Source organism: Haliaeetus leucocephalus, unplaced genomic scaffold (genome assembly GCF_000737465.1).
Source record: "Haliaeetus leucocephalus isolate CR32 unplaced genomic scaffold, Haliaeetus_leucocephalus-4.0 Scaffold0, whole genome shotgun sequence".
In the NCBI taxonomy this organism is placed as follows: Eukaryota; Metazoa; Chordata; class Aves; order Accipitriformes; family Accipitridae; genus Haliaeetus; species Haliaeetus leucocephalus.
Genome location: NW_010972436.1, coordinates 857,428 through 884,299, shown reverse-complemented (window position 1 = coordinate 884,299; position 26,872 = coordinate 857,428). Strand labels below are relative to the sequence as shown.

The following is a 26,872-nucleotide window of genomic DNA, read 5'->3' as shown; positions in this document are numbered from 1 at the left end:
GCCTGCGGGGGGTGGGGGGGGGGTGTCTTGGCGTGCGTCCGGGCCAATGGCTGAGGCGGGCCGCCGCACGTGGAGCGGAGGCTGACCAATCAGCGGGCGCGGCTGGCGTGGGCCGCGCAGGCGGGAGGGGGGGGGGGTGAGGTGAGGGGGGGGCTGCCCCCGTCAGGGGCTCCGCCGCCCGCTCCCCTCGGGCGCTGACCGGCCGCGGCTGCTCCCGGCCCGGGCCGCGCTGCCCGGAGCCTCTGGGCAGCTCGGGCCGGGGAGCAGGGGTGGAGTGCTGCTTCCTCCTCCTCCTCCTCCTCAGCCCCGGCCGCTCTGGCCCATATGCTGCGTAAGGCGCTTTGCACAAATTTGTGGCTGATTTTTTTTTCTTCTTCCTCTTTAAATCGAGCCATAACAACGTGTGCGTAGTCAGCAAATGCTCTGCTGTCACCCTGGCTTTGTCTGTTTCCCCAAAACAGCCATAATATCCCTCTTCTGTCCAGTGCCACCGGTTTGCCCATCAGCTGGTTCGTAGTGATACTCCGAGCCTGTTTCAGGAGGGTGCAGAGGCAGCAGGGAGACTGTGTGGGCTTGTACTAAGGTAGAACTTGAGGAAAAAATGACCCCTGGACTGGTCATCAGCAAACATTTCCAGTGATTCCTGCTTGTAGATGTAGTTTGAAATGCAGCTGTCATCAGTGATGATGGAAACTCCTAGCTCTGTACAGGGCTGCAGGTCTATGGAGAAGGAGGTGTTTGGATGATGTGATTGTTTGTTCTTTGGAAATAGGGACAGGTATAATAGCACATGAGAGGAGCAGGAAGCGGCACCTTTTATGTGTCAGTGGCATTGCTCCTCCCCAACAAGGTATCAAGGCGCATTTGTTGCACATGTGGTTCCGTATAGGTCTGTGGGTCATAAGAGTGGATTATGATGGGACAAGAGATTAAGTACCAGAGAGTCTGGGAGAGATAAGGGTGATGGGAACTTTCATCCTAGCAGCCTTGAAGTGTGGATGAAGTCCTTGAGAGGGGAGTACCTCGGCCAAAAGGCTGGCTACACTTGATGTTGGAAGATGGGGAGAAAAAATGAGATCACTACTGACACATTTCCTAAAAGATCTAGTAATATTGTGATGAATTTTTATACCAGTACTAACAAAAAATGGAAGTGCTTCTCGAAATTGATACTGCTTATCAATACTTTGCAGCCTGCATTCCTCCTTCAGAATCCCCAACTGAGGGGAAGCAACAAAAACATCGAGATGTAAATGGAATTAGGTAGAGAAGGTTTACTGTGGTACAGTCAAAACAATCGTATACTGAAAATATAGTAAATGAAGATTATCCTGGCTTCCAATATGCTGTGGGATTGCTTTGAACATTGAAGGCAAGCCCATCTATTTCATGAATTTACAAAAGACTTGATTATGTTTTTTGTGGGGAAGAATAAAAAGGCGCTATGCTTTTCTCCATAGCTTGTCTTAAGGTCCTCATTCTGAATCAGTTTTCTAAAATTGCCATGGAAATTTGTAGCCAACCTTTCCCCTGAAGTAGCATGGGACAAAGTATTCCTTTTTTTTCTTTTTTTTTTTAATAAACAAAGTATTTGAAAGGCTAATTTGGTAGTACTTTCAAATTTTTATAGTCAGCCTTGCTGGTAGGACATTTCCCAGTAACCTTTTTGCGGAGGAAATTGTTCAGGAGTCAGGGAAGGGTAGCATTAGAGATGATTTTAGTTCTTGGCCCCAACTGCTCTGGGGGGTGATTACTAGAAGAACTTGCCAATAATGGAAATTCCTCTTAACAAAATGGCATCTGGATTGGTCTTTCTGCAAGGCACTGTCCTTTCCGTCAGAATTGTGGATGTGGGGTGAGCTGCATCCTTGCCTCTGGATCTTGAATAGAAATGCAGATGTTTCCATTTGTTTCACAAAAAAGGGGACTACTGGAGTTATCTTGTTTCTGAAGTCGGAAGAAGGCACTGGGTCTGGGAGGTATGTGAGAGGAATGTACCACTGCTTTCTAGTAAGCTTCTGAACTCATGATAAAGAATTACTCTGGACTTCTAAGATTTTTTTTTTTTTTAAATATCCCAGCTTTTCCATTTAAAAAATACATGGGATCTTGAGGAATAACAAGGATTTCTGTGTGCTGTAAATTGAGTCAAAACTATGTTTTTCTTTTTCTTTTTTCCCCCTCTCTCTAGTGGAACGCAGTAGCTCTGTGGGCATGGGACATTGTGGTTGATAACTGTGCCATTTGCAGAAACCATATTATGGATCTATGTAAGTAAATGGTGGGGAAGAAAGTTGACAGTTTTGACTTGTACATGATGCACAGCTGAAATTTCCCCTGTTCAGGGTATAAGTCAGCAAATGAAGCTTTCAGTTAGGAATTAAGTCTTCACAGTGCAAACACTAAGCTCTATTTTATGTAATGCTGAAGTCCTATAATCTATTTTTGTGACCTCTGTCGCCATACTGCTCTTCCCTCACCCTTCTTTTTGCAAGAGTAGAATCACTTGGTACCACATCTACAGATGGGATGATGATGCTGAGTGTATTTTGCATGCAACGAAGAGGAAAAGGAGTAATAGTAAATGGCCAGGAGGAACAGAAATTATTCAGGGTTGACAGGTATTGCTCACAAAGAGAAGTATTGGACTTTAGAGTTGGGGATGTTGCTGTAGGTACCAACTTTTTGATGACACTCACTAGGATGAAATCTTGTAATGCTTTCTGTGTCTGGCCAGGAAAGGCTTGGACCAGTGATTTCATTTGACTCCTCATTCTACAAAACTACCTTGCATAAGTTAGTTAATGTTATAGTATGGGGGATTTTGTAGCCACCTAGAGAATTAATTTTTCATTTATAAAGGAGACTAATCAAATGCCTAAATCAAAAACAATGTATTGCTAGTATTGGTTTGATTTTTTGCAGTATAATCTTGATTGTTCAATTAACAAACACGCTTGCTATGTAGGAAAACAAAGTGATAGTGGAATTAAGTATACAAGCCTCTGTTGTGAAATAGGTGTGCGTACATGAAGTCACTGGTTTTAGTCCCTTAAAGGATTGGTAATGAGTACAAACCCATGGTTTCTTCCCCTCAAAACTGACAAGATACTGTTGGCTCCATAACTGTCCATCTTGTTTCAGTCATGAGGGACAGAAGACCTTTTAATATACCCCAGATAGAAATTTGCCTATATTACTAAAATGTGAGGATTGTGGAACCCCCCAAAAGAAGATCAGGTACAACTGCAGTGCCTGGCAATGGCCTGTCATTGTGATAGTTTTGTTGCACTTCTTTTTAATGCAGTAGCCCTTGGAACTACTGGTAATGGCCACTTACTGTCAGTAAGCCTATGTGAGAATAAAACGTTTCAGAAAAATGAGATCTCAAGTTTAGAGTAACAGCTAGTGAGAGATGCACCTGATTTTACATCATATTTAAATATAATTACAAAACTACTTTCAGAAGTTTTTTGTTTGTTTGTTTGTTTGTTTTAATAAAGAGAAAACAGACCGTAACACACAGGGCTGAAAAAGGGTTAAGCAAGTTCACTTCTTTGCTTTGGGACAGATATGTTTGTATTTTGAGCCAGCCACTGTCTATCCATGCTTCAGTTTATTCTTGGTTATTAGAAAGGGAATGATCACACTAAAAAGAAGCAAGTGAGAATAGGGGTTATGAAATATGCCGAGGTCCTTTGATGCAAAGATTTCCTTTTTAAGTGCCTCTAACCTGTACCATTGTGAAAAGTAGTTGAGGTGGACACTGGACTACTACTTAGTCTCTCAGGTTTATGATATATTAGAGAGGAAAGGATGTCGCTGACAGGCAAATGGAATTTTAAAGATTTGTTGGAACATGAGTTACATTTATAGAATTTACAAATGTATAGAATAAATATATAAAATCCTGTAATTCAAGATAATTATTCATGATAAGTGGGATATGTTGTCAGATAGTGGGTGCTGGTGTGTTTCATTCTATGAATCTGCCTCAAAATTAATAGTGCCTCCCATGAGAGGCCAAATAGAGTCTCATATATTTGCTTTTTTTTATAAATAGCAAAAAGGACATATGAGGATGAAGGAGAGGTGTGGAGGAGCTGGAAGGAGACTGAACATGTGTTATTTTCCAGTAGTGAATTTCCTATGTCAGTTTTTAATTAAAAAAAAAAAAAAAAAAAAATCCTACCAAAATGGGAGTGGGGTTGAGGGTGTATAGGTAGATTAGGAAAAACAGTGAAGAAAAAGGGCATAGTTAACTTTTTTTTTTTTTTTTAGTTGCTCAAGCATAACACATTATTAATTTGGGTATGAGCAATATTATGAAAAGCCTGGACTGCAAATGACAGGCCAAAATTGACAGTATACAGAGTAGAAGGGGTATCTAAATTGGTGTTCCGAGATCAGTGTTGGCTCTGGATTTACTTACTTCCTTGTTATAGATCATTAACATTGTTAAACAACACTTTAATTAGATTTTCAAACACAAGATGTGAAGTGATGGGAAATTGAGGAAAAATTAATAGAATGTGCAGGGAAGAACAACACAAGATTCAATTTGATAAAACGCAGGATACAAATGTCTCCCTCTCCTAGTGATGAAGAGAAACCTTGAAAGGAAAACATTAGAAGAGTGGTAAGTAACACCAGCCATGCTAAGGGAGGCATCAATGTTAAGTTGCAGTTCTCTTCATGCGTGTACATTATGACTCGGGAATAACATGGTCAAAGGATTCCCCTTGCCCTCAATTTGGTTTGTATTTGGCGTACAGAAGGAATGAGTAGATTTTCAGTGTTTTGGTTTCATTCTTTTCTGATAAGACCCAGGTCCTATTTAGATTTTATTTGGGCAGTGTTCTTGATTTCTTCAAAGGCTTGCTCTCTGGTGCTGTCATTGCAGCATGGTAAGTTGGGGACTGTTAACTAAACCCTATGTTTAGTATAGTGGATTACCTTCGGTCTAAAATGTGGAATATAATATTGTAGTAAGGTAACCGGTATAGTTTTGAACTATGTGTAAAATGTGCCACCAAAATACTGTCCCCTTTCTTTGATAGTAAGATGCAAAGCACCACTTTTGATATTCCAGCTTCAGAAAGATAGATGGATTGCATAGAATCCAGAGAAGAATCTCAGGATGCTTAACAGGTTGAATGATTTTGGATTTATGAGAAGAATAAAAGAACACAACTAAGTATATATATATAGTTTGCGAAGTCATAAGTAGGAGTGGAAGTTGATAGCTGTGTACATATATTTTGAGAGCATGATACTAACAGGAAATAGTGAGTGTCATACAAGGGGGTTTTAAGTAGAAGGAATCATGGGGATATGATGGGGGGCAACTTAGGGTAAGTATTTAGTAAAATCTGCAGATGATTCCTAAGAAACTGGAGAGAATTGCAAGGGGAAGACTCTGAAGTTTGAAAAACTAAACTGAATTGTGCATTTTGGGCGACTAGACTAGACCAGACTGGACTAGAGTAGACTATTTCAGTTGGAAGGGACCTACAATGATCATCTAGACCAGCTGCCAGACCACTTCAGGGCTGACCAAAAGCTAAAGCATGTTGTTAAGGGCATTGTCCAAATGCCTCTTAAACACTGACAGGCTTGGGGCATCGACCACCTCTCTAGGAAGCCTGTTCCAGTGTTGGACCACTCTCTTGGTAAAGAAATGCTTCCTCATGTCCAGCCTAAGCCTCCCCTGGCGCAGCTTTGAACCATTCCCCTGTGTCCCATCACTGGATCCCAGGGAGAAGAGCTCAGCACCTCCCTCTCCACGACCCCTCCTCAGAAAGCTGTAGAGAGCCATGAGGTCTCCCCTCAGCCTCCTTCTCTCCAAACTAGACAAGCCCAAAGTCCTCAGCTTCTCCTCAGAGGACAAGTAACAAGTGTACTTCAAGTTTGTTAGCCTGGTTATTTGTTCTTTCTGTCTCTGTTTTCTGAGTGAGTACATGATGTTTTATGTTAGCCAAGCTAGGTGTATTTATTTCCCTTCTTCCCAATAAGTCGATCCCTTCATGACATAATTTTAGAAGGCAACATGTAAAGGGAAAGGGGAGCCATACAGTGGTTACCCTTGTTCAAGCAGAAGCTGCTTTGAAGAGCTCTTATGAAATTTACCAGTGCAGTGGGCTATTATGGTAGCTGCGAACAAAAGACATGTACTTTACTTCTGTTACCTGCCATTATGGCTACTTAAATCTTAGGCTCCTTTTCTTGTTAGGTAAATATACAGAAGATTTCTGCAATAGAAAATGTACAAGAGGAGGGATGGTTCTTAATAGATGCCAAGATTCAGAAGTTGCCATTATATAATAGCATTTCTGTAACTCCCTGAGTTGAAATGCTTCCATTGCATCTTTCACAATTATTTACAGGTATTTCAGGTTTTAGCTGTATCTTTCTGCCCTCACCTCCAGATACTCTGTCAAAAGCAAGGCAACAGAAGAGTCATCCAGTATTCCTCCAGTACCTGTTAGTGTCTGACTCTTACGGCTTCTTTTGGGTCAGCAGACGGTAAATAGCTTCTCTTTCTTCCAAAAGCCAGAATCATCAGCTTTCATCCTCTGACAGAGATTGTTCATTTGTTTTATTTCTTTGTTGATATATTGCCCTTTTCTGAAATAAGGCAAACAGGAGAGCAAAAAGTGCTTCAGCTTTTGGAGGCCCTTTTTTGGCAGCCAAAGGTAGTATGCCAGCAGTAGTCTCCAGCCTGTTTGATGAGGGAGTTAAATCTGCGTGTCTCGTTGGAAGGGCCTTACATCACCACCAGAGAACTCCTCCTCAGCTATTTCTGCAAAGTTCATCTGTCCTCTTAAGCTTTTGGGCCTGTCATGTTTTAGACTGTATTTGCTTGTCAGCAAATGTTTGAGTAACACTAAAATGAATTTCAGTGCTGCTCTTCTTCCTTACCTAAATCACCTTTCTTCCCTCTCACTCCCAGTCAAAATGCAGAGTCCTTTAAAGCCTAGGGGAAAAAAAAAAATGTATTGTGTTCCAAAGCGTACAGCTCACAGGTTAGGGCCCCTTAGAGGGGAGAAAAAAAAAAAAAAAGACAAAATGACATAAAAATGGGCTAGATGGACTTCAGATCTAATATGCCCAATATCCTGTTTCCAGCAGGGAAAGAGGAGAAGAAACAAGGTAAGTATATTGTGTGCTGGAATATTTTCCTTGCTTTCAGCAGAGACTTCCTGAGTTAAAGTTTGCTTATCAGTTGACTTTTCTTCCTTCAAATGAATTTCCTCTCCTTTTGCTACTACTCGTCTTCTCATCATTTTCTGTTACTGTATAGACTCGTGCCAAGTATTTAAAACTTAATATAATATGCCCCATGATATTCAGCAAGGCCATGAGTCTATGCTGCAGTAACAGTAAAATTGTTGCAGCAATCTTGGGTGTCAAATTTTAAACAGATGTCTAAAGTAATTGAAGCTCTTCAAGGTTCTTGAGCATCTTCCATTTTCTGAGTCAGATTTAGTTTTATTGCTGTATGTATTGAGGGCTAAGGAATTAAGACATCAGACATTTCAGGTGCGCTCGGTTTTGTTCTCTTCTACAGGCAGGGCCAGGCTTGAGCTTTGGACTTCCTGCTGTGGTATATCATATCTTGATGTAAGCCATATAATAAATATGGGTCCATTCAAATCTTGCAGAATAGTTGTTGTTACTGAGTTCCTTTAGACCTCCGTCTTGTTTTGAGTAGTTCCTCGTGACCAAGGTTAACTGATCTCTCTCACATCTCAGGAAAAATGGGCCTTTCTCTTATTTTGTTCACCTCCACACCTGAAAGAGAGTGAAAAATGGAGAAAGGGATGAATAGGACAGAGCAAATAAAGATCATATTTTTCAGCCAAACCTGTCGGGTTTGAAAGTTTTTGAATCTTTAATTGGTGAAGCAAATTCCTTTTCCCCTTGAGCTTATTAGGGCACACAAACAGTGAACAGAGAACTGGAGCCCATTCAGACATTTTCTTTGCCAGGAAAAAAAGATCTGCAAAACAAGTAAGCAACAAGCCCATGTACCGAGTTCTAGGCTGATCATCTATCAGCATGTCTTTTTAAACCATTTGGGCTTGACTTTTAAAGAAAGCATCGTTTAGCAGGAAGTAAAATGTTGGTCTCATAGGTTTGTGCTGCTGACTGTGGAGGAGTTAGAAATACCTTTTTTTCTCTGGAAGTTTCTTCCTGAGCTGGAGCAGAAGTGAATTGTTCAGGCTCTAGAATGGAGAACCAGGTTACTGGATTTATCTTCTCAGTGCTGTTCTTCCTTCTTTCCTCACTCTCTCTTGTCTCCTTCATCCATGCCATCTGACACAAAAAACCCAAAGCATAATCCAAACCCATAAATAGTCTTTATCCTTTTGGGGATCATCCTGGGTACTCAGCTCCAAGGTGTAAAAAGTTCAAAACATACATTTTTAAACTGTATTTCCTATTGTGTATTTTTGGGGTGTACTTACCTGTCACAAGACTATAGAAAAAAGACAGGCAAACTCCAGCATTACGTGAGCAAATTAATTTGTAAATATAACTGATAGTACATAATGTCTGCCAAGACAGTGAATTTATGTTTAGAGAAACTTGGGTAAGGAGTTTAAGTAAACGTACCTTTAACTGATCATCAAAAGAAATCTCTTAAAACACAAGAGAAAAAATTAAAAATATTTATTTATCTTTAAAATTGGGAAAGCAGAGATATGTTACCAGTACATGAGCTATGTACTCTTGCCCTCTGGAACTTTAGAATACTAAAAAAGTAGAGGAAGGAGGAAATCAGGATGAAGTGTATTTTGATCTGATACTTTTGGGAAAACAGTACACAATAAACCACAGCTCTTGACACTTTCTGATGTAATAAATGCAACCCCACTTGCTATTATGAAGAAATCTGCCAGTTGATGTTGAATGTACATCTTCTGCTCCTGCCTTTATGTGTTTAATCTTTGTTTTCACAGGCATAGAATGTCAAGCAAACCAAGCATCAGCTACCTCTGAAGAGTGCACAGTCGCGTGGGGCGTCTGCAATGTAAGGAAGACCGTTTCATTGTGGAGCTCATGTGTGGTGACACTATCCCCTTTTTTCATGACTCAGGACAAAATGAGTTCTATAAAATGTTTCAGATAATCCACCAGAAAAAAGAACTTTAAACACCTTATGTTTAGTAGATTGTAGAAAAGAGAGAGAAGGGGGGAAAAAAGAAAGAAAGAAAGTTGGAGAGGTGTAATATGGTTTACCCCTTTTTAATTTTTTTTGTACGAATAATAGATCTTTAATTCTAAGCATGATTTTCCTGGTCAAGGTTCTGCCTAGGAGCTATGCCTTTTTTTCCCTGGTAATAGGATTACTTGGATGTCAGCATGCTTGATTTGTCTTTGTGCAGGCTGATTCAAGGAGTCAATATACAGTAACTAGGTGATTTACTTCCTGTTGGAGGAAGATCACATCAGTTCTAGTTCTAGTGTATAATCTCCAGCTCTTCAATTTGTTGCCATTCGTACATGGTCCCACTAGCATGTGAACTCAAACTTGCATACCTCTTAGCTAGCCTGCACCTGAGGTGGACGATAAAATTTTCCATAATGGAATAACTACCTGTTCCTCAGTCCCATCCTCACTATGCTGCAGGATCAAGTTACAGTGTGATAATGGTGGAAGGGGATTATAAATGATGCAATTCTGTTTGTAGAGGACAAGAGCAACTTTTTTAACCATGTCAGAATGTTCTAGTGTCAAAATTATGTTTTTGTGTGCAAGAGTTACCACAAGTGGAGCCTTGTTTTTAAGTAGCTGCAGGGGGTATGGAAAAGGGTGTCCTTCTTAAACATGTAATACAGATTTTTTTTTTTTCTTTCTAATTTTGCAAGTTTCTTTTTAGTCAGGCTTTGGTTTGTCCAGAAGACTGGCAAAAAGCTTCAGCATGTATACGTACATATCATCCCTGCTACTCACTGTGAAATTCTCTTTCTTGTCTTTCTGATTATGCTGCTTATCAGCATCTGCTCTGCCAATTTTAGCAGCAACTAAACTCTATGTTCTCTCCTTCATCAGAAGTCTGTCGGTTGCCACTACGTGCACGGTGGAACAGGCTCCCTGCTGCCATTTCACTAACGTTCCCTTCCTCTATGAAAATGTGGATCAGTTCCTTGGTGTTTACCAGTGAGCTGGCTGATGAGTCCTCCCCACCTTTGTCAGCAAACACTTGCTACTCTCTGCTTACCGTGATGCTTTCAGTGGTAGTTTTCACATTGAGATACAGTCATGTGTTCTGATACGATGTGATCTGAACTTTCTCTTCCAGCACGCTTTCCACTTCCACTGCATCTCTCGCTGGCTCAAAACTCGCCAAGTATGTCCGCTGGACAACAGGGAATGGGAGTTCCAAAAGTAGGTATCCTGCACAGATTTCCAGATGAAAAATCCAATTGTCTTTCTGTTCATAGAAATGATCAATGTCAGATACGTGGGTAGTCTCTCTCATTTGTGGGTCTGAGGGCAGAGTTGCTGTTAGGAAAGGTTTTTTCTCCACCTTGCTGTACAGCAGCCTTCCCTTAGTCACCCGGTGCTAAATGAGCTCTGAAGGAGGCCCAAACAGCTGTGGGTAAGTGGGAGTTGTTAAAAAGTAGTGATTCCTATTGACTTTTTCTCTAAAGAATAGAGAGCAGAAGAGAAATGGAATTCACTGAAAGTGGAGCCTCAGGTGAATACTATACTGCCACATGAGCAATTTGGGTTTAGAAAATGACCTGAATTTAGCTGCTTGTGTTCCAAAGCATTTCTGCTGAGGTGCCAGACATCTTACTGGGTCCCTCTGTATCTTGGTGATTTGTTTTACAACTCTAATAGGCTCAGAGATTAATACAGCTGATTTCCCAGCATCTGGAAATCAAATGTCCCTGTAGCCATTGCTACAGCCTTGGCTCATTTATTCATAATTTCTGTATTCATTGTTTTGTTTTGTGTTTTTCAAAGGTCTGTTGTTAGAATTATAATAGGGCGTCCATGGATGGGTTTTTGAGGGGTAATAGTATTTTGAGAGTACTTAGGAAGTTTGCCTATCACTTGCTTCATTTGCAAGTATCATTTATTCATTAACCTTTTCTTAACTGTGGATTTTCCCTCTCCCCACCCCCTTTAAAAAAAAAAAAAAATTCTAACCAGAGTCCACATTAAGACAAAGCAAAACAAATATTTTATAACTGTTCAGGGTTGTCTTTGGGATATGGTTCACGATCAGTTGTGCTAATCGTCATTGACATTTCAACTTGAGTACCATAGTTTTGATATTAAGATGTTTTAATGAACACTTAATGAAAACTGAGCCCACGTTGCCTGGCTTGTGACTTACTTAATATTGCATGGGCAGCACGATGAGAAATGGAGACATGAATGAATATCTTCGTATGGGTGCTCAGTAATACGTCTGGGACTATGACAAGCTTTGGCCTTGTTTTCATGCAGGATATATTTGAAGTGGGATTCAGGGCAAAAGATGCTGATGATACCGAGGATCTCTTGCATACGATATTGAGGATTGCTCAGGCTCTCTTCCAGCTAGTGTCTGGATAGACTTCGGGGGAGGTGAAATGTGGAGAACTTCCTAAGGGTTCCATAACATAGCATTTCACCTTCATCTGGTTTACATGCTAATTACATAGTGGTAGAATGAGAATAAATTGCCCAAATCAGCACTAGTATGAAACATATTTTTAAAAAAAAAAACATTAACATATTATATATTTGCAGGTACGGACACTAGAGAGATGGTCACCACGCTTCTTGTTGTGTCATCAGCCTCAGTTGTTCTTGTCACTATGGGTTTGTTTTAGCAACTTGAAAAATCAGCAATGTATACGATTCTTCTTTAATCTTAATTTCTCCCTATTGTATAGCATTGAATAAAATCTTGCTGGAGCTTCCTGACGACGTTTTTTGTCTTGTGTTCAGGAGTGGGCAGTCTGTGAATGAGGGAGGAGAATTATCTGCAGACCAACGACTTAAGCTGGGCAGCTCTTCTGGTCGCTGTGCCCAGTTTTTGACTGTGGGTTTGGTCTTACTCCCACACAATTGAGAACCACACTTGTGGCTCACTGAGGTCGGTGCTAAGCTCCATTGTGTAATGCAATGGGTGCAGGACTTGGCCTGGCGAAGTGTCATTTATGCAAATAGCATTTCACGTGGACACGCTTCCTTGCAGCTGAGTTGAAATGATGATCTATACAATTAGGGGTTGGGTCATCATTAGAAACTACTCTTGTTTCTGCTCTTGAGTTTGACTAGACCAGCTCCCCTGCAGAGGACAATTTCACTAACTGTTCCCAGTTCCATCTCTTCAGCTTGGGGGACAGTAACTGAATGTTAGTTTTTATCAGTGCTCATAAAGCCCTTTCAGGTGCCAGGTGAAAGTAAACTCAGGAAATTCACGTGCTAGATTGGCTGGAAAGCTAAAAATAAGCAGTGTATGAACAGACTAATTTTTGGTTGGCTTTCTACTGGTATTTTCCCTGTTCCAAGCCAAGCTGTAGTTCTTACTGGCCAAAAATTGTTACTCTGAGAACGACATCATGTTTTGTTTGGTGTCTCCTGTGCCAAATGGCCTAGTATCCTCACTGCATCAAATTTTGGCCCCTATGTCAACAGCCTCAGCCGATGCCGGGAACTCAAACAAGGCCAAAGAAATTCTTCCTGCTACGAGAGGCTGTGTCCCGTCATGTCAGCACCAGGAGATACAGTACATTTCTTTCATTGGCTGTTCACGATGCCACCTTTGAATCAACGCTTTTTTGCTAATTATTGGGAATGGGAAATTTAATAGCTGATGTTAAACATTAGTGTACTATAGTGACAGGGAATAAAGGTAGTCATTGGCAGAACCGAAACCTGCAGGTTTTTCAGTAATTGCTGGGGCTTTCTTTAATCTGCAGCAAGCAAATGTCAGGATTATTTTATCAGTTGGTGTTAGTGCTCTGAAATGATACGGTTAATGATACGGTTCGCTGTTTTCCACCCTGAAGAAGAAAAGAGGACCAACTAGAATCGGGAGAGTTTGTAGCTAGACGGTTTATTTACCAGGTTTAGTTGGTAGAAAGCTCGTCCTGAATTTGCAAGGTAGTTTTGGTGATGGAGGCAGGAATGGAACAGAAGAGGAGGGGGCAGATGATCTCAACCGTGGTCAAAACATTCATCCGGGCAGCGGGATATCCAGGTTAAATGCCATTCCCTGAAGTCTGAACTCCCATTTAATGTCCTGTCCGGCTGAGCAAAATGTCAGATGTCCCTGTTCATGATTGTCCATTTTGTTTGCAGTGTTTGATTTTTCAGGACCTGGAACCCAGATGCTCACTGATCGGGGGATTTATTTCCTTGAGAACTTTGGTTTGGGTCCAGCTACATCGTTCTGGTTCGTCTCCCTTTAGTCTGTGCATATTGCCCTGAGCATATTTTTTTGGCTGGGGACAGACACATCAGTGCAGGCGTTTCCCTCTCCTTCCTGGCTTCGTGTGCATTTGCCTGAGGCTGTGCCTGCAAGAAGACAAGAGGGTTTTTGTATATTTTTATTGCCTTTTTTTTAATGGATCCCTCCAAATGGCAGGCTACAGGCACTCTCCCCCCACACCCTTTGAACCTCAGTTCTGCTGCAGCGCGTAAAGCCCTAACTGTTACTTTTGACTTCAGAGTGCTGTTGTAGCGTGTCCCCCGAACCTGGTTTTCCCAAATGGAAAAATACAGACTGTAAAGCAGCAGTCGCTTACAGACCCAGGAAAGAAAATCCTTTTTCAGCTGCTGCCCATTGAAATGGCCCTGCTGCCGGTTCCCCTGCCGCAAAGGGCCCCAGCTCCGTGACGACCCACGGCCGCTCCAGCACGGGGCTGCCGGCACCCCCATTTTCCGTAGCACATTAAGGGTTGTGTTTGGGGGGGGAGGAGGAGGAGGAAAAGCTTCAGCAAGCGACCCAAGAGAGGAGCTCCGCGGTACCAGCAGCGTCAAGTGAAGGTAAGAGGGATCTATTTTATCCAAAGGCACAAAATGCCCCATTTCCCCAGGGCACGGCTGCTTGCTCAGGCTGGCGTCGCTCTGTCCTGACTTTGACAGTTCGGCCTCCATCTCCGCTGGATGTGGTGGTGGTGGGAGGGGGAAAGCCCATTCGTCCCCACCGCCTTTTTCTTTTTTTCCTGAAGCAACAATCGTTTTCGACTACAGCTTCCCCTTCTTGCAAAATACAGAGAGCTTTTTGGGGTGGAAGGAGGAATTGGACACATTTCTAAGCATCCTTGGGGGGAGGAAGCTGTGCAGGGGAGAAATGATGACCACGTCAGTGCTATTTACCCATCCTATAAATGGAGGATGTGTCTGAAGTGTGGACCCAAAAATAAAATCAGCAGAAAATGATGGTTAAAACTGCAGAGAGTAGTGTATCCTCCAAGCTGCCCGGCTTAGAGAAAAACAAATCACTGGTAGACCTGCTGTGGAGCAGAAGGCAATTTTGACATTTCTGATGCTTTCCACAAGTTTGTCAGTCGAGGCAAGCTGTGTTGCTGAGCAGGTCCTGCCAGGGAGCGCTCCGGGCCGGCCAAAATGACCAGACAGCCGACTCCTTCTCTTCCTTTCGGAAAGGAGGCAACGATCTCCAGGTGCTGTGCGGCGTTGGCCGTGCCTCATGTACCAAGTCCCTCTCTGCTCTTGCATTAAAATGCCGGGATCCGGATGCCGTGGCGCTGAGACGGCACGTTGGGCTGTGTGGAAGCAGGAGGGGATGGATGGGAGTTTCCCCGTCAAAATCGCTCTACAGGCCATACCTTAAAAAAAATGGCAGGCCATCAGGAGTCTGCTGGTTGAAAGGTGTCTGGTGTCTGAGAGAAACAGCTGAAGCCTCAACCAGTTTGCCAGGCTTGCAGTGACACACACCGCGGAGTGAACGTCATGACTGTGTCCTCCTGCCTCAGTCGGGTAAGGCGGGGGTTTCTGTGGAGATGCAGATTGCAGCTGCTTTGGGGGGGCCCGTGCACGTACCCCTTGTTGGGAAGCCCCGGGAGCTGCTCCCACCGCTGTGTGCCCAGGCGTGATGGTGGAACCCCACCGACACGTGGGAAAATTCACCTTCGGGAGGGGAGGCGGGAGTAGCCATCGGCATCTGTGTGTGCAGGCAAGCCAAGGCGCCGGCATCCGTCAGCCCTCTCCCGCTAGCTCCTAATGAAGAAGCTAATGGATCCCGAAGTGGTCTGGGGCCACAAAACTCTCGGCAAAGCTGATGTGAAGACCAGCCAAGCAGCGCCGGTGTTGCGCGAGCTGGAGCAATGCTAGTGCAGGCGGAGAGCCGAGCTTCCCTGGAGGGGAGCGCCCACGTGGGGAGATCGGCACTGTTTCGGGAAAATTCCCTCCTCCGAAGGCACCAGGGCAGAGATGGCAGCAACACCGCTTCCCTGACTGACACCACTGTGGGTTTCATCCCCTCGGCTAAAAAAGAGCAGCCAAGAAGAACGGGTGAGAAGACAACTGGAAGAAGAGATGGGCAGAGGCAGAGACCAAGACTAAGTCGCTGCCTGTGCTTGCCCAAGATGCTGCTCCCATCAGCAGGCAGGCGAGGAGATGTCCCGGCAGGAGCCCAAGCTCTTCCCCTCGGCAGCGTGGGAGTGCTCCCGCATTATTCTTGGGCAGTGGGAACGTGGTGCCGGCGTGGGACAGCAGAAAGGCTCTTGCAGGGCGCAGAGCTGATGCCTGGTGAGCGGTGCTTGGCCAGCCGGCTGCTGGTTCTTTCCCCAGCATGCCGTGAACTCCCATGCTTCTGCCCTATGGCAGCTGCTTTACCGCCCAGCAAAGGGATGAGCCCCTCGGCGGTCAACGATGAGGCTTTGGGTGGGCTCAGTGGGCACCGGCACCCCAGGTTGCTCAGCCCAGCCCAGTGAAAGCCGCCACTGCCCGGAGACCCCCCCAGGCCATGGCTGGAGAGGAGGAGGAGGCGACACTGCTGAGGGTATTTCCCTACCGCAGGTTCCCCAGGGGGCTGGAGGGGAGGAGGAGGATGGGTGTGGAGAAGCATCCCTTGTCTCCCTGCTTTGCTCACCCTGTTCCTCTCCCCCCAAAACCTGTGGGAAGAGTGAGCTCTTCTTGCCTGCTTTTGCTTTTCCCCACAAGCTCGCTCTGCCAATATTGCTGCTGGCTTTAATCTGCTGTGAGAAAACACACCGTTACCCCCACCACATGCTCTATACATTGCTTTCTTTTCTTCCCCAATGCAGCAGGTTTTGCAGCAAGCCTGTTATCGCTCACCACGGGGCATCTCGGGCACACGGACCACAGCCCCCTCCCCGTTCCCCGCTGCTCGCTCTGCTCTCCTCTCTGCTGTCCTCTTTCCCTTTCCCCCTCTCTGATCCAGTTCCCATGGAGATCCCGAGGCATCGATGGTGCCATTCCTCCCTCCGCAGCCTGAGGGAGGGGGTCGGTGGGATGATTTTTGGCTTACCTGGGCTGAAGTTGCATCCAGTCCCAGAAGTCAAGCTGCAAGTTGCTGGAAGGTCCGTTCTGTTTCTCAGTCACTTGACTCCTTCACAAAAACAGGACATTGGCCTATTGTCTCACTGTTTTCAGCTGCTTTGCAGCCTCTCCCCGTCAGACACAGAAGGGGATGCTGCCCAAAGCTCTGCCCAGTGGCAGTGCAGGTCACCGGGCCTTCACATCGTGCCATCACCAGCAACGGTCCCTGCTGCAAAAGAGGGGGAAAAAAAATTAAAAATAGGCATTTGAGGTTGCACTTTAAAAGTCTGTTGAAAATTAGCACCAGCTGATTCTGGAAAGGCCAGATCTGGACATGGGGATGCACCACTGACTGCTGCCGTGCTGAATTTACCTGCTGCACTGCAGCAGCCTGGAGTTTGCCTGTTTGCTGCCTTTTCTTTCCATATAACTGTGAGTGTGGCTCAATCACCTGATTTCTTGGTCCTTGCAGGAAAGGTGAGTCCTGGCCTCACTGCTTCAGCACATAAGCTAGGAGGAAGGCACGGCAGTTGCCTCCAGAAAGGTACCAGTGTGGTAGGTATCAAAACTCAAGGTGGGACTGCAAAGCAGTATGGCCCTGGCACATCAGGATTTTCTGTCCATGGGGCTTCAGGTAGGTACTTTCAGTTGATCTGCTGCCACGGGCAGATGATCCTGGATGGCAGCACGCTGGCAGTGCCTTTGAGAACATGTCCTCTTCTTCTGGTTGTGCTGTTCTTCCTCAGTCACTCTCATCTCCTCTTCATCTTCCTGTGCTGGGTCTCAAGTGGATGTTTATGTGCTGGGGAAGGGGATTAAGGGAGGTTTTTCTTCTCCGGAGACACAGCCTGCTTAGCATCCTTTTCATTGCCCTTCCTCTTCCATGTCCTAGAAGATACCAACTGCAATGCAAATCAAAAAGGGCATTCGTCTCCCATCCACTCGCTGAGAGAGGTGGTGTGCTGTTGGAGCAGTCTTTTCATTCCGGTTGTATCGGATGCATTGAAATGATTCATTTTGACATTTTAGACATGAAACGTTATGATTTTTTAATGCGAAACATGGGCTTGGATGTTTTGTGTACTCCCCCCCCGCCCCCGAATGTCAATACTGTGGATTTTCTGAAGGGCGTGTATTTGCCAAAATTCATCCCAGGGCTGCAGCCTTTTCTGTAAAATGTGAGTTCGGGTTTGTATGGTTTTGGTGTCTAAGTCATTATGCTTGTTACGAACCCCCTTCACTCATGTTTGGTTTTGGGGGTGAGAGCTGGCTCCAGGTGCCAAGGCTCTTGCATCCCGCCACTCCACGCAGAGCAAGTGGCCATCCAGCTCCCTGCTTAGCTAAGCGGAGACTGAACATTTAAAATACTCATAAATCACTGATCTCCGAACTGTTCAGAGATGAAATTCTATGAAGAAAGACAACAGCTCTGTGAGGATCATCCCTAAGCCTCTGGTTTCTCCAGAAACATTCCAACAAGATAAACCACTCCGTAAAGGGATTGGTGTGAGGAACAACCCAGACTTGTCCTCCCAGGCAGATATTTTGGGTGCCTCTCGGTGCTGCTGTGTACCCTTCCTGCAGGGCAGTGAGATGGCGAAGAGGTCTTGCTCCCAGGTAGGAGGCAGAATGAGATACCCCGTCCTTTTATCAGGCATTTTTGGACAGATTTCATTTTATCCACGTGCGATCTTCTTGAGAGGGTTCAAGTAAATGTGAATCCCAATGGGTGTACTGGCCCCAATTCCAGGAGGGTAAAATTCAGAAAGGCCTGTGCTGGATTTGCTTCAGGAAATTCTTATCCATCTCCCAGACCTTGTCCCTGTCCCCCCCGGTTTCACCCAGAAGCGTCAGTCTCTTTTCAGTCATCAGCTGTTGATAAACCCAAACAACAGTCTCCTTTTTTTGATCCAGATGCTACCTGCCTTTAAAACCTGAGACTGGCACCCAGAGGTGCTCCTTCTGCTGGTGCAGAAACAGAGCCCATCCTTGTTCCATTCCCATATTACATACGACATCTGTCAATAATTACTTTTACTGTTTCTGCAACCACTGTGCTCATGCACCATCTATGCGACCACCTCCGCCACCGCACCGACATGGCTTGTCCTGCTTACAGCTGGAGATCTCCGAGGGGGAGGATGGCATCCACGAGACAAGGACACAGCAAATCCTCAAAAACACAAGCAGCTGTAGCATTTGTGCTGAAAATCGATGTTAGAGCCCTGGCTGTTTCTCGTTTTGCAGCTGTTTCCTCAGCCTCATGCTGTAGATTGCATTGGCAGAACGGAGCTATGGGTGATGACGGTGGCCTCTCTTATACCTGGGGCTGTGGCCACTGTTGATGAACCGTCTATTGAAGCACCAAAATCAGCTCCTGGAAGATGAGGCAGCCTCATTTCCTTTCTCCTTTCCCACTTGTCTCTTCTGGGGTCAATACTCCATTCTTGGCTTATTCCCTTGGGCTCTTTGTCAAGCTCTTTGGGTTGTCTATAAATGTAATGTCTTCATTAGCATTTAATCAGCAGGATGTGGGGTTGTCTCTGAGCAGCAGCCCACAAAGACGCCCTGCTTCAGATGGGAGGCACCTGTGGTCGGTCATATCTGCTGGGGCGGCAAACGCTCATCGGAGCTTTGCACAGAGAGTGGATGTTCCTGGGGGGAAGATGATGACCTCAACCCAGCTCCTTTCTGCTGCCCATAAATCACATTAGAGTATATCAAAGCCCTGAACTGTCAGCGCTACCTAGATGTAAATACTGTAATTAGCCTAAGTAAAATTAACAGTTCGTCAGACTTCCTGTGTTGAATCTTTTTATTACAGGCTTTTTTTTTTTTCATCACAGATTTGATTTGCCATAGACTTTGTGTGACCCTGGATTATAAATCTCTGGCTTTCAAACACTACCTGCCATCGTGAGCTGTTGCAGCAGCTAATTGGCAGCCGCTCAGAGGCTGATTTTGCTGAGGAGAAGGCGCTTTTCCTGGCCGCCCTGAAATCTGCTGGTCCCTTTCAAAAAAGGTTTGCCCGTGCAATGAGTGATGCTGGATCCGTACCAAAGTCCTATGGGATCCAGGCGTGGATGCAACCCCACACAGCTAAAGAAACGAGCCCGTGTCAAGGAGCGCATGGGGGGGAGAGGAAAGATCTCGAGCCTTCCTCATCCCCAGCAAAGCCGAAGGCGGCAGCATCATGCAGTGATTGCAGAGATGATCTCTTCAGCCCACCATCCCCACCAGCGACTGCCATCACGGATGCCTCCACGTGAGGTGAGGCTGCTGATGGCAGCTGCCAAGGTAGGAGCTTCAGAGAGGAGCCTGCACAAAGCTGTGCTGGCATCAGAAGTTAGTTATAACACAGTCAAAGCTTTCTAATGATCATATCAGGCTGCAGAGTTCAAGTCATGTGAAATAATGCTTTTTTTTTTCTTTTTCCCTACCAGAAAAGACGCTGTTGACCAAAATTACTCCAGTAACGGGGAAGCACTTGGCAAAGCCCAGCGCTGCGTTTTCCACTGCTCACCTCTCTGCAGCAAAAGCCAGCGGACAGTCTGCACAGGCATTGCACCATGAGTTACAAGTGGCAGATTTAAAAAAACCCAAAGGGGCTGTACTTTGAACACACAAAAAAATGAGCCTTTTCTCACACGTGTCTTTGCACGGAATTAGGAGACAAGCAATGTTATTGCTTTTGTCCCAGCGGAGCCTGGCACAGCGGGTTCGTCTCAGATGTTTTTCCTGCCTTTGACTCTCAGCCTGTTCGGTGTGTTTCCACCAGCTCCACGCCTCCTGAAGGTGATTCAGAAAATGAAACGTGACAAAACAAAACTCATTTTAATAGCTTGTCTTGGCCAAGGCCAACTAGGAATACAGCTGTGTTATTATCATGAGCTGGAATGCAAAGCTATTTACTTCATTAGCAGGAATGACAACAAAATAGCAGCCCATGGTGCTGGCAAGGGTAGAGCCAGAACTAAAATATTGCATATAAAATAGAAAAACTGGAATAAACTCCTTATTGTGGCTCTAAAATAATTTTTCTTGGACAAAATAGGCTCAGAAACTTCCACTGGCTTGTGGCAGGCTCCTTGAAAAGCGGGTTTTTATCCAACTTCTGACTGTGCAAACCTCTGACAACCTGAGGAGATGCCTCCAGACGAGAGCCAGGGCTGAACACTGGCACTTCACTGACAAGTGAATGCTTAAAGGCTGGAGACTGAAGAAGGACAGAGCTAAAACTATTAACCAAAGAGGTTTTATACTGACTACAGTTCTGGGACCAGCATTGAATTTGTGTTTCCATTCCCAGCCATTGACAAAGCAGACCTGAAGAGCTGCAGGGGGAGTAGAGTAAGAGTAGGCTGAATTCCTTATCATGGAACTAACATCACTAGGTTGGGTTTTGATTTGTTTGGTTGGGCTTTTTTATTAAAAGGCTCTCCATACGATTTTGAGAAGTCTTTTCCCTGATTACGGATAACTGATTTCAAGGAGGAGATTCCATTCCCCAGCTGGACCTGGAGCAGCTCCCCCCAGCAACGTGGACGTGGAGGGCTTGCCTTGCCTTGAGAGAACAGTCCATCAGAAGTACAAAACATGAGGATAAAAAGCAGAAAGATCTGCAGTAAAACTGCTTATCTTTGAAAGAGGAACAGACTGTCTATCTGGTTGTAACAATATGATGTCCTTCAGTTTGGTTCCAGATTTTCAGTCTATCTTGGACTATTTTTTGCTTCTTGAGCAGATCAAGCTGTCCCTAAATCCCCCATGAACGTACCTGAAAGCAACACGTTTTGTACCTCGAGCATCTAAAATGTCGTCGTCTTCCTCCTCGGTCCACCGGAGAAATCTCTTAAAACAGCCCTTCCAACAGCCTTCCGAGTACGTAACCCATCCCTTCACGGGATTTTGATTTTCTCTCCACGTGCTGGACACTCAGCCCACCCGCCCTGCTCCGCACCTCCCCGTTTTCCAGCTCGCTTCCCACGCACTTGCAGATGGCGAGCACCCAAGATCTCCAACAGCTTCAGGGACTGGCACGGAGAGCATCCCAATGGGCACCACGGTGTGCCAGGCTGTGCCACCAACCCTCCGGCACAGCGTACCCGGGAAAATCGCTCACTCTCGGGGCAACAGGTCCTCCTGCCCCCATTCAAAACTGCTGTGAGCAAGGAACGTGGCTGCGCGTCCTTCCTCCAAGCCGCGTGTGTTCATGCCAACTTGAGGAGGAGACATAAAAGCTGCCAGAGCTGCCCTGGCTTCCCTCTTTCCTCAAACTATTTCCATCACCATTTTTCCCCACACCGCTGCTTCGGGTTCAGCTGCAGCATGAGCCCTGCGCAGGCGTGAAGAAGGCAAGGTAACGTACATCTCCTGGAAAGGACGAGCTTTGAGATATTTAGTTCATGGGCATGTTTGCATGCAGAATGGTGTTCAAAGGGACAGCAGGAAGAGAAATGCGGGCAACGAGCCCTGGGTCTGCCTTTTTGAAAAGGCTGCGTGCAGCAGGGAGAGCTGAAAATCTCAGCAACACCTGCGCGCTCTCGGTCTGACTCTGCAGCCTCTCCAGGGCGTCGGGCTCACCCTCTGCCTCGGCTTTCTCATCGGTGGGCCTGGGAAAGCAACGCGAACATCCATCAGTAGCATGGGGTTAGAAACGATTACTCAGAGTCTACAGCGCTCCGGATCGGAAAAGTGCAGCGCAAGCGCTTTTATTATTTAGGTGCTAAGCATGCACAGTAATTATTCAGTGCTCACGTGTTTGGGTTGCTTTCTAAGTTTGGTTTAAAAAAAAAAACCACCACCACAAATGCGTTGTCGGTAACTATGTCTCGAAAAGACGAGCTAAAGTAGGGAAGTTTCTGTAGTGAGTCATGGCGAGATCAGAAGTAATTTATCAGTGGCTTCCCATCCTCAGTTGTCTGTCCTGAGCAGCCGCTTCCCATCCCGCTGGATGCCCTCTGGGCAGCCGCCCACCACCACTGGCAGCATCCAGCATCCCGGCGCATGGCCCCGGTCCTCACCTGCCTTCTGCGAGTCACGGTGCGCAGATCCCTCTGCACGCGCATCTTTTTTCCTCCCCAAAAGTACTCCTTGGGGTATTTTTCACAGATTATCCAGAATGTGAGAGAGATTTACACTGGGGCTAAAATGTAAGCTCTTCCTTTAACAAGTCATACCGTTTGGATACAAGGAAAACCAAAAATCAATTTGCTTCCTCTCCTTCTGCTCACACACTGTTAGAAACACAGACTAAATTAATTGCAGGAACATTAGGCACCAGAGGGGTAGAGAAAAAAAAAACAACTCCAAAGCCTTGTAGTACAACTATAACGGCGTTTCATGTTCTCTGGGGTTTTCACTTGCAGTGACGCTGAATCAAGGTTTTAGTCACACAGAATTTAATGCCAATTTTTATTCTGCTCATTCCATGCCAGGGACATGCGCTTGACCTCTGCAAAAAAACACTCTAAGGCCTCGAAGCATCAGTGCTCTTTGAGTCTCGGGTAGGAACAGGGCCCCAAAATGATTTCTCTCTTTGGTTTCCTACAAAACAAGGAGCTTTTTCTTTCTTCTCTCTGGCACTGGATTAACAGATAGGCACTATCCATCTGTGCCAAGGTCCCAGCTCCTGGAGCAAGGTGATGAAATTGAAATCTCAGCTCCAGGAGCTGAGATTATTTCTTTTAATAAATTGGACTTCCAGCCTTTCATCATACTGAGAGGAAATTTGAAAACATCACCCAGAAGTTGTCAGCTGGAGTCTGCAGAGATGCTGGAGCTCACACAAGAGGTGTGCTGTACCGTGAGTCTCAACCGAGCCTTAACGACAAGGTTTACTTCTACAAGAGCTCCCTGGTTTATCGCTGGAGAAGAGTGTGGCAGGTCTGGCCTTTCACCAGCCCAAAAATCTGGCTGCCGGTGCGGGATTTTTGGCAGAGGTCGGTCTTACTGCCGGAGGTGCGGGAGCCTCACAGCCCGACGCGGGGTTTGACATCGCGCTGGGGATGGTGGACTGCCCACCACTGACTTGCCAACGAGGGTGCTGGGGATCACCTCTGGAGGTGATTTGGAGGCCGCAGCACATTGCAGAGCGTGGTGGGCTGCCGGCACGGGGGAGCGAGCCCCGAACGGGCCGTGCCGTGCTAGGGGGGCTGATGCTGCAGCCTCTTTTGCAAGGGGCTGGTCACAGAATAGGGAGTCCTGTGTAGGAAGACCTGGCAATCTTCAAGAGCGCCTGCTTCATGCCGCCCATCAGGAGCGCTACCATCACTGCAACCGCTGCCTGTTCATTTCTGGGGGTGAATTTTTTAGGGTCGGTGACCGCGATGGTGATGCGGGGAGCAAAACACTCTGATAAAGCTCTCCAGGTGCCCGTGGGCAGAACGCCTGGCTCAGAAAATGAATCTGCCAACATTTTAGGCAACCAAACATCTTAAAACACACACTGCCGAACGTTCTCAGTAGAAGATCTTCTCTATAGGATTATTTTCCTCTCAGAGCATGTCAGAGCCTGGACGTGTCAGTTCCCCGGGCCCCGTGGAGCTTTGCTGGGCAAAGCCGGCCTCGGGGCAGTCATTTTCTCAGCTCTGAGCAAGGAGCCTTGTCAGAAAAAAGCACAGCAAGCAGTTAGCAAAGTCCTGATTACTTGTTTTGCCATCAGTATGTGCGCCTCCTTGCACAGAAAGATTTCCCAGCCATCGCTCAGGCATCGGCAACCCCCATACCATGCCAGTAAATGATTCAGGCTTTTCTATAATAAAGGAACTCACTTTAGATCCTGCTGCTTTAAACTATTCACTTCCTCTTGCTATCTTTCTTTTTTTTTTTCTTTCTATTTTTTTCCTTGAGCAAGTGAAAGTAATTTGCCCATTCTTGCAAGATCTGTTTTTCCTACTCCTTCCCCAGGAATGACACGCCGCGCTGCTGGGACCGGGAGGTGACTAAAGGCTTTGCTACAGCACAAACACCAAGCAGAGCACTTTGCAAACTTGCGTGTCATATAGCGGGAAATGCTAAATATGATGAAACAAGTTTCAGGACTCGGCGTTTCAGCAGCCAATACCAATTACTCCCGGTCTGGGATGAATCACCCTGGAGCTGCAACCTCAGGCAGCTGCAGCGGAGCGGGCAGCTCTGCCGCCGCTGGAGCCCTCGCACCACCTTCGCCGTGGCCTTTTCCATCTCCTGGTGAGGTTTTATCCAGCAGCAGCAGCGTGGGTACTGCAGAGCTGCAAGCGCTCTGCTCTCCCCGCAGCTCCGGCACGATGCTCAGAGCCTGTCTGGCATGGTGGGACATCATCATGGACTTACTCGATGGCACCAGAAAAATAGGAGAGAGAATCTCTAGCTGGGAGGTCTTACGGGGCGGGAGGGGGGGGTCTCTGGACTAGCTCTGGGTCGCCCTGAGCTCATGCAATTTTGTGACAGCAGTATCTGCTGCTGTTGGATACTGCCGGTCTTGAAAGAGGCAGAGGGATTCAACAACCCTAAAAGCGATAAAATCCCAACTGGAGTAAAAAGGGCTGTGGTGTCAGCCTCACTCAGAAAAGCACCGAAACAAGGATCGCAAGGTAGGGGTGAGCTTGAGAGGCAGCTAAAAATGCCATTGAGTTCTGCAATCTGTTCACATGCTGCCCACATCGCTGGCTGCCGGCCGGTGCTGGGGTTTAAAATGTCCACGTGGTGTTTTGGAGGAGCTGAGCCTAGATATTTGCTCAGGGACTGGACTGCAGCATCCCAACTCATCCCCGCTTTGTCCTGATCGCATAAATGACCCCAAAACAACATACGTCTCCGGGCAGTAAGGGCCTGAACACACTTGTCGTTCAGGTCTCCCATCGGCAGCGTTCTGCAAATGATTTCCTTGCTTGGCACGTGCACTGCTAATCAGCGTGGATGGGAGATGTGTCCTCCGCTGCTCTGCATGGCACCCTGTGGATCCCCAGGACTGTTCCGTGTCCCGCCGTGCCATAGAAGCTGGGATTTGTAACAGCCGCGGAGCCGGCCTCATCCAGAGCCATTGCCGTCCACTCCTGGACATCCCGCTCACACCACTCTGGGACCGGCTTGTGGCTGCAGAAACCAAACATCTGAGGGGCTCCTGCAGGGCGAGCTTGTGTCTCAGCCCAATTAAATGGCAGTTTGGGGTTGGGCTGGTAACAGTTTGAATCTGGGTCCTTCAGCAAATGTGGGTGACCAGAAAATGGTTCCGTTTATAGTTGGAGACAAGCTATTTATGAGAAGAAAGAAAAAAACCTCAATGATGTGATTATTCATTGTTTTGTTCTGAATTCCATTGCTGCTCTTTCAACTCCCTAAGATGAAAATGGAGTAAAATAGGAATTTTTCAAACTGAGTCCTTTTCTTTATAGTAGAGGATAAGGGCAATGCTGAGCCAAGGTACTGAGCTCTGCCATGAGATCATGGGGGGGGTGGTAATTCCAGTATGGGACCCTGGACTGCAATAGTTCAACACTTTTCATATTTACAGTCCTCCAGATATCCCAAATGTCTGGGAGCTCACAAAACGCCACACCCACTTATACCTTTTAAGTGCATATGTGTGTGTATATATATATATATGGAAATGATGCTCTGACCTTGACATGGGGACCAGGGGCTGGCTTTGGGGTGAGGTGACATCTAATCTGTATGCAGGCATTTTTCATGTGAAATGCTGTATTTAAGCTTATGCTTTTTCCCTGTTGTTTGTCCCTAAAGAGCCTTCAGACCCTTTGCTTAGGAGCAGGATGGTGTTGACCAGAAGCTAACCATGCAGCAATGGCCTGAGAGGGGGTTTTTTTTCCTCTTTTTTTTTTTTTTTTTTTTCTTTCCTGGATGCTGAATAAAGCAGCTCTTTTGTGAACAGCAGTTGTTTACATTCTTCCTAACAAAAGTTGGGATTTCCTCTGATGCTAATAATCTTGTCACTAATGCGTACAGCCAGCCAGAGCGCTTGGAATAGCTTTTTAATAATGTCTGGGCCAACTTGAATGCGCTCGTCACTGGTAGGAACAGCCTCCTGAAACTCAACACAGTGCCACCAAAACAGGGAGGTGACTTTTCATCACCACGGTCTTCGGCGAGGGCAAACACCACGCATGGCTCCCTGCAAACCTCGGGCCAGGCCTGGACCACGTTTGCAGGTTTTCCAAGCACCCACCGTTACCCTTCGACTTGCTGACACACGTTGGGGCCTCCGATGTTGGGGTGGGTAATCGGCCGAAGCACCTCGGGCCAGTCCTAGTTATCCTGGGCATCCAGCCAGGTTTTCCACATTTGTATTTGTGCTGTCTAGTAAGTGAAGGCGATGTTTTCTCCCTGTTTGAGCATTTCTGTGCCATCTCAGTATTTCATTTCTTTTCTCCTTGAGGGGCAGCAATTGGACTT

General features: G+C 46.0%; 1 protein-coding gene across 1 annotated transcript in view; it reads left to right on the top strand.

Moving 5' to 3' along the window:
• Nucleotides 1–11,935, top strand: part of RBX1 (ring-box 1, E3 ubiquitin protein ligase) — a 12,273-nt gene extending 338 nt beyond the window's left edge. The window contains exons 2-5 of the mRNA XM_010563093.1: nt 2,192–2,270; nt 8,967–9,037; nt 10,311–10,396; nt 11,756–11,935. Of these exons, the coding sequence (XP_010561395.1) occupies nt 2,192–2,270; nt 8,967–9,037; nt 10,311–10,396; nt 11,756–11,768 (249 nt within the window). The 3' untranslated portion in view covers nt 11,769–11,935. The remainder of the gene's footprint in view (nt 1–2,191; nt 2,271–8,966; nt 9,038–10,310; nt 10,397–11,755) is intronic.
• The last annotated feature ends 14,937 nt before the right edge of the window (nt 11,936–26,872 follow it).